We start from the raw sequence: 13,577 nt of genomic DNA on the forward strand, positions 1-13,577 counted from the left end.
CTTTGCGCGAAATTCAAAACAAACAAACACATTAAACTTAGTAAAAATAAAAACGTAAATAATACCTAGTAGTATTTTTACTCTAGGAACGTTTCAAGCAAGCAATTGCACAGATGTATACAAGCAACCATCTGTGTGAAGAAGAACGATTGTCAAAAACGTTGCATAATGTAAAATGTTTTTCCAGTTTATACTTATCTTTTTTTTTTTACAGATGAATGCAATCATGTCTATTTTTTATTTAATAAACGTTTATAGGTAAAAATAATAAGTAATAATGATTAAAAATAATTGTTTATTTATTTTAGAGTAAAACTACACAATAGACGCTCTGTCCATCACGGAAATGCGAAAAAATGCAATAGAAAAGGCAAAGGTTTGTTTTCTATGTTCGTGCAAAGAATTAAAAGGAAGGCAGCTAGATTACGGCACCTACCACAAACTCTTGTGTTGCTATAGTCGAATAGTTCGATTTGACCGTCACTTTCATAACGTACCCACGTTCCTAAATGAGTGAAGTACAATTCGATTCTGTAGCAACAATACCCGATCTATGAATCCTGGGTACGCTAACCACTAGGCCACTCTCAATCCAGATAAACATTCAAAACTTGATATAACATAATGTAATAGAAAAATATTACACAAATAGACAAAACATAATGAATATTACATTTTTAAAAACGCCAATGTTTGCAAAAATGTAAGAAAAGTACAATTAGATAGTTAAAGTCATTATCGATATCAGGTTGATTTCTATTTCGCTCTAAGTAGGTAGTTTACTCTGATCGGAAGTTAATACTAATATTTAAAATATATATATATATATATTACAGATGCTGAGTGCATTATATTAAAACGAATCTGAAGCCTCACCATGCCATTACAGTTCATGTTGCAAAGTCCGGTCATGCTCCATCTGTAAACAGTGTTTCTTGATAATAGCTCTGCCCTGCAGCACAACTTCTATTGCAAAAACGTGCGTCCAAAGGATGTTACGTATGTCACTTTTCCGTTCCGTGCAGTCTTCCATTTAAAATGTTGAGACGATGGTTTTAACTGCCCGAACGCAAGGGAATCCACAGGTTTTGCGATCGTCTATTTGACCCATACATTTTCATATGGAATAGAATGAATATATGTTTCATTCTCCAGCAGCAGCTTGAAGTATGCGATGGTTAATTGGATATGTACACGTAACTTGACTTGTATCGCTTTCTCAAACGGAGATCCTTCTTCATTGTGTTGTATACACGTGGACGACTTTTGCCACTGAACTTGGATTCTCCCCTGTTCCAAAACTGTGCATTTGCTTACCACGACTTGTTGCAGGTCTCTTTCCATATGGTTCTGGGAACCCAAGTTGATCCATATTCCTTTGTTTACCAATCTCATTAATTATAAGAGGTATCCCCCTCTTGAAAATTTTCAATACACGATCTGAGTGTATGAATACTTTGCGTCAGAATAGACTTACCTACTCATCTCAAAAGCGATCAGTTTTCGGTGGCATCACTCTACCTAGTACCACCAAACAATACCAAAATTTAGTTCAGGATTATTCCGTTCCACCGTCACTTTTTATAGGCTGTGGTTGTCACGTGACTTACTGACTTAAATGCTTAAAATATTTTTAGTATAAGATGAAAAATACTGAAAGATTTGTTTGTTGTAAAGCGCAAAGCTACACAATAGGTTATATGTGCTTTGCCTACCGCGGGTATCGAAACCCGAATTTTAGAGTTATAAGCCCATCAAAAAAATTGAAATAAAAGCATAATAATTTCAAAATAATAAATTAAAAAAGAAATATAGCTTTAACAGACACGAAACTAAGGCATATAATCTGAAAAATATGAGCGCAAATAAGAATACTATATACTAGACTAAACTTAGTTGCAAAACCAAATAATTTAAAGGTAAAGATAATAATATCTACAAAGATACATAGCAAATATATTTTAATATACAGTAGTCTCAACTTTTCTACTGAAATATGCTTTGCGACGCCTGTTTCATCCTATTCTGTGGTGCGTGTACCCGTGCTTAGAGAAGCTTTGCCTTACTTGTGACTGTTAAATAGACAAACAATTAGATAATGCAACACATAAGTAATTCCCCCTAACGGAACAATCTGATATTATTATGGTGGAACCATCTGAAGAAGTTCAAGGAAAGTTAGGTTTAGTACTAACTGTTGAATGAACGACGTTATGTACCGTGTGTTGCCCATCTCCGCTAATTTAATTACTGACTCAAAGCTCAGATGATTGTAAGGTGATGATTCTTGGAAGAACATTACGACTATCATTCCTCTAGGTTGTACATTTCTTGGTTCGTCGCTTTTGTTCAGCTTGTTCAGACGTGAAAAGAAAACAGCTTTGAATTCCACAGATACCTTGTATTCTGAAATTACTTCTGTCCATCACGATGTGCTTTATAATTCAGATAAGTAGGATTTTCTTTGTGAGAGAAAACTAAAACCTGGTTTTGTCCAATGAAAATTTTTCTCTGGCAACTGATGACAAACAACACAACGGAAACGCAACGACATTTATATGATACTGACTGTTTTTATTTTGTTTTGTTTAGCTTGTGTTATTAACCTCTGCTTTTTTAAACTTTTAGCCTAATCTGAAGCTAACATTATCTTTAGCTCTCACGGTATATATTGGCTCTGTCTATTAAACACTACAATAGAAGTACTGACGTCATATGGCGAACGTTACAAGCTACATTAATTAGTTAATTGTTTGAAATAGATGAAATGGAATCTTTTGATTTAAAAGAAGACGAAACCTTATTTATTATTTTGAAATAACTTATTTATACCAGTTTAGAAACATGGCTATATTAAAATATAACAGTTTCTAACATATATTTTTCTGAAGCAAATAAATTCGTCGTTATGGTTTTCATATGTTATTCAATATATTTTCAAACTTCACTTTGCCAATATGTTTATCTACTTGGAGAGATTTAAAACATGTGGTTGTAAAAGAAAACAATTTTGAAGCTAAGATGACAGTTTGCTATTAAATTTCTAAATATTCTAAAAATATTTAAGTACTCTTTTAAACAAAATCCACTGAAATAGGACAAGTAAGAGTTGTTAGAAAAGAAGGGCAGCTCGGATTGACAGAGTGGTAAGCAGTACCAACTGTAATGAAGCTTCAATATGGAACAGGAAGAAATACAGTTTCGTTTAATTGGAAAATTTGACAGAATCTACCAAGGGGATTTCAGATCCGTCATCACACGAGAACTGTTCCACTTCTCTTTCATTTTCATTAACAGTCACGTTAGCATTTCCATATAATCAGAAACTTGCATTGTATTTAGTTACAAAATGTTTTGTTGAGGATTTTTTTGTATTTTTCCTATTATACTGCAGTACCGAATGTATTACTAGAAATTATAAATCAATTTGAAATGAAAAAATAGCAATAATAAATCTATAATAATATTAGTTATGCTAGCTAGATTTAAAATTGAAAATATACTTGTAAATGTAGAGTTTTTCTTTATTATACAACACTACTTACCCGACTTTCCTACTCCTGCTAAGCCTAGCACCATAACCTTCACTGGTCTTGGACGGACATATTGTGACAGCCTACCAAACACTGATTTGTTGCCTGGATACCGAGGAGGGAAGATGAGTGATGGAGAGGAGTCTCCACTAACGCTATCATGTAGAACTTGATGATGCATCTTTGACAAGGACTACATTTCATAAATTTGTTTTGTTAAATATGTAGTAAGAATAATAAACAAAATCCAACTGAAAATAGAAAAACAAAAATAACATTAAAAAAAAAGATTGAATGCAACGAAGTTTATGTAAATTGTTTTATTTTCATTAATTGTTAAGAATAATACCTGAACGTGAACTAAACAAATGTTTTCAAAATTAAAGAAGTACTTGATGACTGTAGTTTTAAGCCAAAAACTTACAGTATGACATTATCACTGAACGTTTGTACCTGTCAAACACATTTACATGTGATATGGTCTACCAAGTTTCAGCTGACGCGTTTCGCAACATCCCCACAATTCTTTCAGGATATTGTCATTATTTCATTTGCTCCGATAAAACTCTAATTTGTTTCTGTAAAATACCTCCACGACACAATTAAATAATTTCTTGAAATTTACTCTTATACGTACAATACTAATTATATATATACATACTGCATGATCGAAAATATTAAAACCGGGTCTCTGTCAGAGCTTTTTCAGATATTTTTTTCTATACACAAGAACAGAAGGGACTTAGTTTGGATACTTAATTTAAATATGTACAATTATTCTGTGTTCGAATCCCAGTCTCACCAAACATGCTCGCCCTTTCAGCTGTGGGTGAGTTATAATATGACGGTCAGTCCCACTATTCGTTGGTAAAAGAGTACCCCAAATGTTGACTTGGTGGGTGGTGATGACTAGCTGCCTTCGCTCTTGTCTTTCACTGCTAAATTAGGGACGGCTAGCGCAGATAGTCCTCGTGTAGCTTTGCGCGAAATTCAAACAAACCAAATCAATTATTCTGTTTGTTTTTTCTCATATTTCTATTACTTCTTATTGACCTTTGAATTATTCAGACATCAATTACATGTTTTCGCTCTGAAATGCTTTGGAAATAGATATGGAGCTTTGTTCTTAAAGTCAAATTTCAAGAAAACCGGTATCTATGTAGAATTGTAAACGGACTTTTCTCAATCGTTGTTTCCCGATGAAGGGTCCGGTAAGAGGGCCGAAAGTTCGCAATAAAAGTATTTTAACGTCGACAAAAGTCTTTTTACAATTCCATATATTAATCTACCTACGTTGTGAGTCTTAAACAACAAAATCGGTCTTATTGCTTATTTTGATACTTGTCTTCGCGCAGTTTATTTCTGACGGAGAAAACTTGTGTAAAGCGTTAAGAAAGAAACAGGTTTTTCTGTACCAAACGTTGGATATTAGTAAACTGTGGCTGAAGAATGACGGGGTTAATAAGCCGGTGTACTTTCGCTGCCAGAGATATTATATGGTATGTATTATCACACAAAGTATCATACTTGAACGAGGACTATAATGAGAAGTAATTCCCATATCCTCAATGCCGTTGGTTTATATTTGATGGTTATAACGTGACTTTGATTTTATGAAACGAGCTATAATTGCAACTGAGAAGTTCCTCCCCTACATACACATAGTCTTGTCCTCTTAGCCCTCATCAGTACACCTGGGGTCCACATGAACCCCAACAACATTCTCGGTTGTATATCTTTTTACATAACAATCACAAATTTATACTAATTCATGTAATTGTCAAGCAGAAACCATGGATCAATATGACACTACTGTTTCCGAAACAGGCGAACGGATTACGTAGTTATAATCTAATATTTATCTGTGGTCCACTCGGACCCCATACTATCATTGACTATCACTATACAAGCAGTTCACCCTATAGCATATGAAACAAAGTTTTAAACGTTTGTTTCACTATATAGGCTGTTATAGAGGATAACTAGTACAGTATCATCGGATATGTTTGCTTATAACATTATTGTGGTAAGCATGTATGAGCATCTCATTCCTCAACAAGTATTCTCTGTAATGACAGCTTATAATGCCATATTTTATAGAAACCTTGTTTGATAATTGTTGTAAATAACCTACTTATTGGATTTTCAATCCATAGCCTACTATAAGGGTACATTTGTGTTGGGGTCTCGTCGGACCCCAGGTGACCCACAACGTACACAATCTCATCATATATTGGTGGACAACGACATGAACATAGAAGTATAATATAACTTCGGCATATTTTGATACACTGTATGTTTAAGGAATGGTTTAATACTACTTATTTGTATACTGAGGAATGATGTAATTTTGTAATTTCTTTGTCAACATATTTTCTCTAGGATACATATATTTTTATGTTTTTCACATTGTACGCTAACCCTAATAAAAGTTGTAATGCAATTGGTTTTTGGAATTCCAATCCAGATCTTACTATTATGGTAATTTTGTGCTGGGTTTCGGTTGAACCCCAGGTATTCCACAATGTAACTTTTGAAAGTTGTGCTAATGAGGGTTAAACACGGTATCTGTGAACAACACTACCAACAACTGTTATTCTTGAAGCAACTGTACTCAATTAGATTTACAATACCACACCAGCATTTGTCAATAGGGAAGAGGGGGGGGGGGGATGTTTCATCCTTCCATGGAAAATATGTTGGGTAGTATCGTGTCTGGTTGCTAATATGATTGTAATGTGATATGATTGGTTTAAAACCTTGTTTCTCTCTGTACAACCCTTATACACGTCTGGTAAAAAAACAAAAGAACAAGTTAGTGTTCAGCTGTTAAACTGCAGATATTACTATGAATATAGTATTTGTAGTTTTTATATTAACTGCTCGGCCTTATTTTACATGGAACATGCAGAGTTAAATGAATTTCCTATAAAACCTAAACACACACAGAAGCACAAGAACAGTATCTGGCCTAACTATTACTTATAATACTAGAAGCACCTATTTGGCTGAATGTCAACAACTTCACCATTATTGTTGTTCGCTGTATAGAAATACATTTTTTTCTGTTCAGTAAGAAAAACCTCTCATCTGTAGGACACGTAATTCAATGAGGCATCTATATGAAGAATAATCTACAAACTAACTTGTAGATTTAACGATATTAAATAATGATATACTTAGAATCAGTTATATTCTCAGAAGGTGTCTTAAATTGGCATATGAAACATTAATTATTAACCAGTTAAACAATTTACTGAAAATAAATTTCTGTCTTTAATAATGTTAAAAAACCACGGTCTTTAATGCTAAAGGAAAATTAGTAATTAATAATTTGATTTCAATCGTATTTTCAAGTATTCACTAATTTTGAAGCAGTTCAGTAAAACTTCATATTCTTTCAAAGCTAGTGTAGTTTTAAAGGCAGCTTTGTTTCCAGTTTAGTGCATGGGGTTGGAAAAATACGCGTTTCGATTAATGCGCGTCACTAAGTTTTATTATTATTTTTCCTAGAGATAAGTCAAACTTAGTAGAAGAGGCATAAGTTACCTAGGAGTATTTGGTTACACAGAATCAAGAGTTATAGCAAAAAAAACAAAAAAAAAACAAAAACGATTATATTCGAAACCGAGATAATAGTAATGATAAATCACATCAAAAGAGATTTTAGAAAAATACTGATGCTGGTGTATCACATGCATGATTTTCAAGTTGTTTCTACCGTTTGCAGAATGCTTTCTCTTGATATTAGATTTGCCACATGCTTACGTAAAGCTTAGCGCTGAGCACAAGCCTTTAAGGTTGTGAGCATCTACATTAAGTTGTTTTTTTTTCTTTCTTTCTGATCTTGTTTCTCGTAACAAATGTGTTTATGAAAGGCTGATCAATTTGTATGGCAAATGACATCAGAGTTAAGAGCTTAAGAAACATCTAGGAAATTGATCAGTAACTCAATTTATGATGTATCGACAAAGAGTAAAGCCTGCTAATTAAGCTAGTTTTGTTTGACGTAGCTGACGTTTTGGGTTTGGATCTCACGTAAAAAAAATAAGTTGGGAAAATCGTTCGCTAAGTACTGTAGAAATATCTATCAATGGAGTAAAGCGTATATATCTTTCCATATTCAGATATGATGGTATATAAAAATTATAAAAAATGCGAAGGTGATAAAATAAAGAAATTAGACTTTTGGAGACAAATCACCTTTACAAAACAATGGTAATAATTAATCTTTTTGGCGACGTTTCGAGCAAACGCTCTTTTTTCAAGCCAGAAACAAGCCTATATATATATAATAGATAGGTATGTACTAAAAATCACGAGGATGAATGGATTATGAGTAAGAATCAAAAGCGATTTGGAAAAAAAAATACCGTTCTATAATTCACAGGTTTAAGACTTCTGTTTTAGCGTTCCAATATCCAGCTATAAGCTTGTCAACACACGAGAACTGGTCCACTTTTCTTTCATTTTCATTAACAGTACGTTACACCAAATAATCAGAACTTAATGGTAGTAAAAAGTCAAATTTGACATGTTTGAGTCCATGGAATTATTTCGCCTAAAGGAACAACATAGTGAAGCGGATATCAATCAGATTACACCGATTCGATCTACACCTTAAAATCCCCATTGTTGGCGTTAATTCTAGATTTACGGTTTTGCACATTTATCTTCCACTATATAATGCTTTATTAGCAACATGGAAACTTCCTTCTCTTTGCTTATGTTAAATCCCAAAATGCAAGATGATAAGGTTCATCTTCCAGAAAAACGGTAGAATCACTGCGGTCCTGCTAATTATATATATATGGAGTGTATGTGGTACAAAACAAGTCAAGACTAAGGAAGAATGAAGGAGTTACTACAAATCTGTCCAATAGTTTTATTGTCAATAGCTCAGTAAATTTTCTTAGTTGTGTTCTTATAGATATCGAATTAGCAGCAAATTTGACGATTCTATGTAATAAGGCTGAAACTCCGTTATGATGATTTGTTTGTTTGTTTGAAGTTATGCAAAAAGCTACACAATGGGCTATCTGTGCTCTGCCCACCACGGGTATCGAAACACGGTTTCTAGCGTTGTAAGTCCGCAGACATACCGCTGTGCCACTGGCGGGCACGTTATGATGAAGAAATCCATATGAAAAACCAGATACCTCATAAATGTGGGCTTGGTGAAATATAAGTCAATTTTAAAATTTCTAATACACTATTACAATACCATGGTGCAGCCATACAGGTTTATATTTTTCATAACTTTTGTTATAAGTTATATTTTAAATATTGTAATTTAAATGTTAGCTAGAAGAAGCTGCGGGTTTTAATGATAATTTTATGATTAAAAGGTTTAATAAGACAGAACTAGAACAATTATTAGAAAGTTCTAAGAATGTGACATAAAATTTTCTAATATATCAGAAAGTAGATTATATACATACGACATAGTTAAGAAAGTGTAGTTTTTGTGATTGTTTTTTTTAAGATAGAGGGTGAACCAGTCAGTGTCTTAGCTATCGTGGTTACCTTGTACAAGGAAATTGGTTTGTTTTACATTAGTTAACATCATTTATAACGTAGGCTTACAGCAAGTTACGGCGATGTACAAGTGTTTAATTTTATAGAACCATTAAAGGAAGATATAAAGTCTAATACATATATATATATAAAATCACGTCCAATAGACGTTGAATTATTGAATTATTTTCATTAGATATTTTAAAAGACCCATCATCGAAAGCCCTACGCTATTATATTTTATTACGTTTTCGACACAGTAAGTTTCCAGTGTACTAAATGTACATTTTAACCTCACAAACACATGAAAGTTGCTTTTATACCTTCATTAGAATTACATATATTTCGACAACAATACAATACTATTTTTCTGTTTCCATGAAAAACGCCTTTATTGATCATGTCTATAGCAATAGCAAATTAATGCACTAACAGTTCAATTTGTGGCATCACTTACTGTTATACACAATTTTGATAAGGCAGTAATTTGTAATTAATAAAATACGTTAATCTTACATAGTGCAATTTCGATATATGTCAGGTCTCAGTTTAGCTAAGTTTGATGTTAAGGAATGGAACTAAAATTGACATTGATCAGTCAAGTTTGGAGTACTTGTTTAGATTATTTCAATGCTTTGACGTTAAACGCCGAAAGTTAGTGAAGCAATGGATGCAAGAGGCCCAACGCCGGTGTCAAAATTCAGACTAGACTGTAGTTGTTTTTTGCTTCCACATGCCTTTCAGTTAGTCCCAAAAAATTGTATTTCATATGTATTTTATCTGAATCTCCTGGGCAATGACTCGTGGCAATAAGGAACAGATTCTTTCAAAGCAAAAGTGTTCAAACTTCTGTTATATGTTTTCTAAGTTATTTGTATGTTGCTGTTCATTACATTTTCTATAAATAAGCAAGCCTACAGACAAAGCCGGATTAACGACTTAGGGCAAATTTTGCAGGGGGTGCCATGGGAATCGAACTTTATAAATAATAAATTTGAGAAATACACAAACACAAGCGATGGGTAGATAATATATAAAAACACTAATGTTAATATTTATAGTAAATATAAAATAATAGTAAGGAATTTTTAGTTGAATGGCTGAGCAAATATTTATGTATTTTCAAACCAGGATGTTGTTTGTATAATTTTTTCAGATAATGACCGTATTTTACTCGTAGTTTATTAATTTACTTGTCGTTGCTCCAAGCAAGGTTAAATCTGTTCCACTACAAGAAAGCTGCTAACGCGATTGAAAGAAAACGCAAAAATATGAACGCTGGATAAATTAAGTTATTGGACACGCCCATGACGAGTTTGTTGTAGTCGGCTATTCAGATTACTTTAAGACTGAACAAGGCCTAGTGACGAACAAAGCCTTCTATTATAGAGAACTTGGTCGTTCATAAACGAAGGCCACAAATTAAAGAAGTTAGGTCAGCATATAAATTGCTGCTTATGTTAAAGCTGTTGTTCATGATAATACAAGCAAAAACTTGTAGTAGTAAGTTTGGAATACACCAACATTTTCATTACCGTCATCTTCTTTGATGAGTAATAACTGTTTGTTTGTTTGTTTGTTTTGAATTTCGCGCAAAGCTACACGAGGGCTATCTGCGCTAGCCGTCCCTAATTTAGCAGTGTAAGACTAGAGGGAAGGCAGCTAGTCATCACCATCCACCTTCTCTTGGGCTACTCTTTTACCAACGAATAGTGGGATTGACCGTCACATTATAACGCCCCCACGGCTGAAAGGGCGAGCATGTTTGGTGTGATGGGGATTCGAACCCGCAACCCTCAGATTACGAGTCGAGCGCCCTAACCACCTGGCCATGCCGGGCCAAGTAATAACTAAAAGGGACATGTGTTAACCCTTGTTAAAAACATTTTTAGGGCACCTTTACAATTTCTTCCAGCTTGTCATCAAACAAATAACTGCTCAGAATTCTCAAATTAAGCAAAAGAAAAAGGTTGCTGATTACTCCAGTTGAGTTTTTTTAATGATTTTTTCTTATTAAAAGTTATATTTTTAGAGTCATCTGAATCTGATAATACACTAATATCATATACAATGCTGAAGTAAAAAAACAACAACAATATCTTATGACACCACTACTATATATTTCTTACGGTCTAATTTTGGATTTATATGTACAAAATATCTTATATAACATTAGTAGGTAAAACTGCGTCTCATTTCAGCTTTTTATATGCGTAATGTTCTATAATACTACATGATAAAATTTTTACTACTTTTTGATTCTTATATACAAAATTTCTATAACATCACCAGTTGAAGCTGCATCTAATTATATATACAAATAAAAAGCTGCTTCTGATTTAAAATTCGTATACAGGAAATTTTGTGTATGGGTAGAGAATTGGATTTGTTTTGAATTTCGCGCAAAGCCAAACGAGTGCTATCTTAGCAGTGAAAGACTAGAAGGAGGGCACTTCATCATCACTACCCGCCGCCAACTCATGGACTACTATTTTACCAACGAATAGTGGGATACATCGAAACGTTATAACGCCCCCACGGCTGAAAGGATGAGCATGTTTGCGAGTTAGCGCCCTAACCACCTGGGTTTTACCAACGAATAGTGGGATATATCGCAACGTTGTAACGCCCCCACGGCTGAAAGGATGAGCATGTTTGCGAGTTAGCGCTCTAACCACCTGGATATTCCAGGCTTGGGTAAGGAATTAAAATAAAATGCTCACTTGCCAGTACATCAAAGTTTTAGAGTATGATAAACAATTGAATTTGCCGTTTTGATATGACATTCCAAGTTACACAAACAATCTATAAAATTTTAATTTATTTTTAGTTCTATAGCAACTTTATCACTACTCCAATAAACAGACGACAATACTGTTGTAAGTTTTCTCCAATAAACTTGATATAAAATACTTAATTTTAAAAAAAAGTTTTAGAACGATGTCGGCCATACTGCTCTGGTTGCTGATCTTAATTCTTTTTTTTTGTTTGACGACTAACGAGGAAATAACTGAAGTAGTCTAACAAACATGTACACAAGCTCGTGGCTTATAAATCTAAGAGAAAACACTAGAGTTGTAGTAATTTTTATGAATAGATTTTTGATTTGGATAAAAAAAAATGGGTAACAACTACAAATACGTCATTGAAGGTACATCTGAAACAGAAAAAGAAACAGTTAAAGATAGAATCCGAAATATGTAGAATAGCAACTGCAAAAACAAGCCGGTTTGTTTAGACACTTAAATCCCATTAGTATCAACTAAACACTAAAGATAATTAGTGTATTTCTAACTGAATAGTCTACAGAAACTGTGACGAAACCACCATTTCTACTGTATGACTAATAGTCGTTATAAATAGTTCAAGCATGAAGAGAAGCTTGCTGAAACTTTTAGTAGAAAGTAAGTATAATGTAATCAGAACCAACCAGAAACCAGGCTTTATATGTACTAAAAATATATTGTTATGAGAACAAACCAGAACCCAAATTTTATACGTAAAGAAAGAATAATGTTATAAAAACTAACAAGAATCCTGATTGTATATGAAGAGATAGTAAAACTGATTATATTATGAAAAACAACCAGAATCCGGTTGTTATATGCACAGATAATAAAATGTTGTGATAAGTGAGAACCAAACAGAACCATGCTTTATACGTACAGAAAGTATGCTATGGGAATCCGGGTTTATATGTAACGAATTATAGTTTACTATTAGTTATATTTAGCATAAAATGAAACGATGAATACAGCTGTAATTCAGAGAAATACATTTTCAACTTTAACAGTATATGACACACATTTATATTTTGTTCAGCTCGAAATAAATTTATTAGACGAATTAGGCTAGTAGTAGATACAATATAATATAATAACGAGTGGGAATCGTTACATTAATTAAACCACTTTCCAATCTTGATAGAAATAACCGTCATATTTTAATGCAGATTAATCTTTTCGATCTGTCAATAATACAATATTATACAATCTGAAAGAAACATATAACAAACTGACTCTGAAACATATTTCTTACCTGGGGCATGTGTTGAAGTAGACTTTCTTAGCGTTGTTCAGTGCTTTTGTCAGTAGCTTTTTATACGAACATTTAGATTTGTGGAGTTATATCTAATATGTAGATTTTTTTCTAAATTTTAATATTTAAATGTTTATATATTTAAAGTTTAGTTTCATTTGAAACTTTAAAAGTAAGTAATGTCCTAAAGATTACTCAATATACCCAGTTAGAAAACCCGTAATAAGTTTCGAAAATCTGCCAGTTTATCGCTAAATACTGTGATAATTTTCACAGGAGGGGTATTACTATTCAATTTTGTTACTGAACTATATTTTTAAAGATGAGCCAGTGAAATACAAACAATAATTGACAATAAGACAACAGTGCTGGAATGGACTGTATCGGGCGTACGACGATACTGTTTCTTAGACACTCGCTCATTCCGCAAGCTCTGTCGAGCTTTATTGCTGTGCAAATCACTCTTTAGTTCCCAAGCCCGGCTGTTGA

At 33.2% G+C, this 13,577-nt stretch overlaps 1 protein-coding gene across 2 annotated transcripts in view; it reads right to left on the reverse strand.

The window, feature by feature from the left end:
- The window catches only part of LOC106461345 (ras-related and estrogen-regulated growth inhibitor-like), a 28,836-nt gene extending 15,608 nt beyond the window's left edge, over positions 1–13,228 (reverse strand). Inside the window, exons 1-2 of one of the 2 annotated variants that reach the window (XM_013921166.2) lie at positions 13,089–13,228; positions 3,546–3,714 (exon numbers count right to left, since the gene is read on the reverse strand). In XM_013921166.2, coding sequence (XP_013776620.2) covers positions 3,546–3,714; positions 13,089–13,097 — 178 coding nt within the window. In that variant the 5' untranslated portion in view covers positions 13,098–13,228. Of the gene's footprint in view, positions 1–3,545; positions 3,727–13,088 lie in introns of both variants that reach the window. The other variant, XM_022388617.1, reaches the window with a different exon arrangement.
- Between the last annotated feature and the right edge of the window lie 349 nt (positions 13,229–13,577).

The sequence above is a fragment of the Limulus polyphemus genome, unplaced genomic scaffold (genome assembly GCF_000517525.1).
Source record: "Limulus polyphemus unplaced genomic scaffold, Limulus_polyphemus-2.1.2 Scaffold38, whole genome shotgun sequence".
Classification (NCBI taxonomy): Eukaryota; Metazoa; Arthropoda; class Merostomata; order Xiphosura; family Limulidae; genus Limulus; species Limulus polyphemus.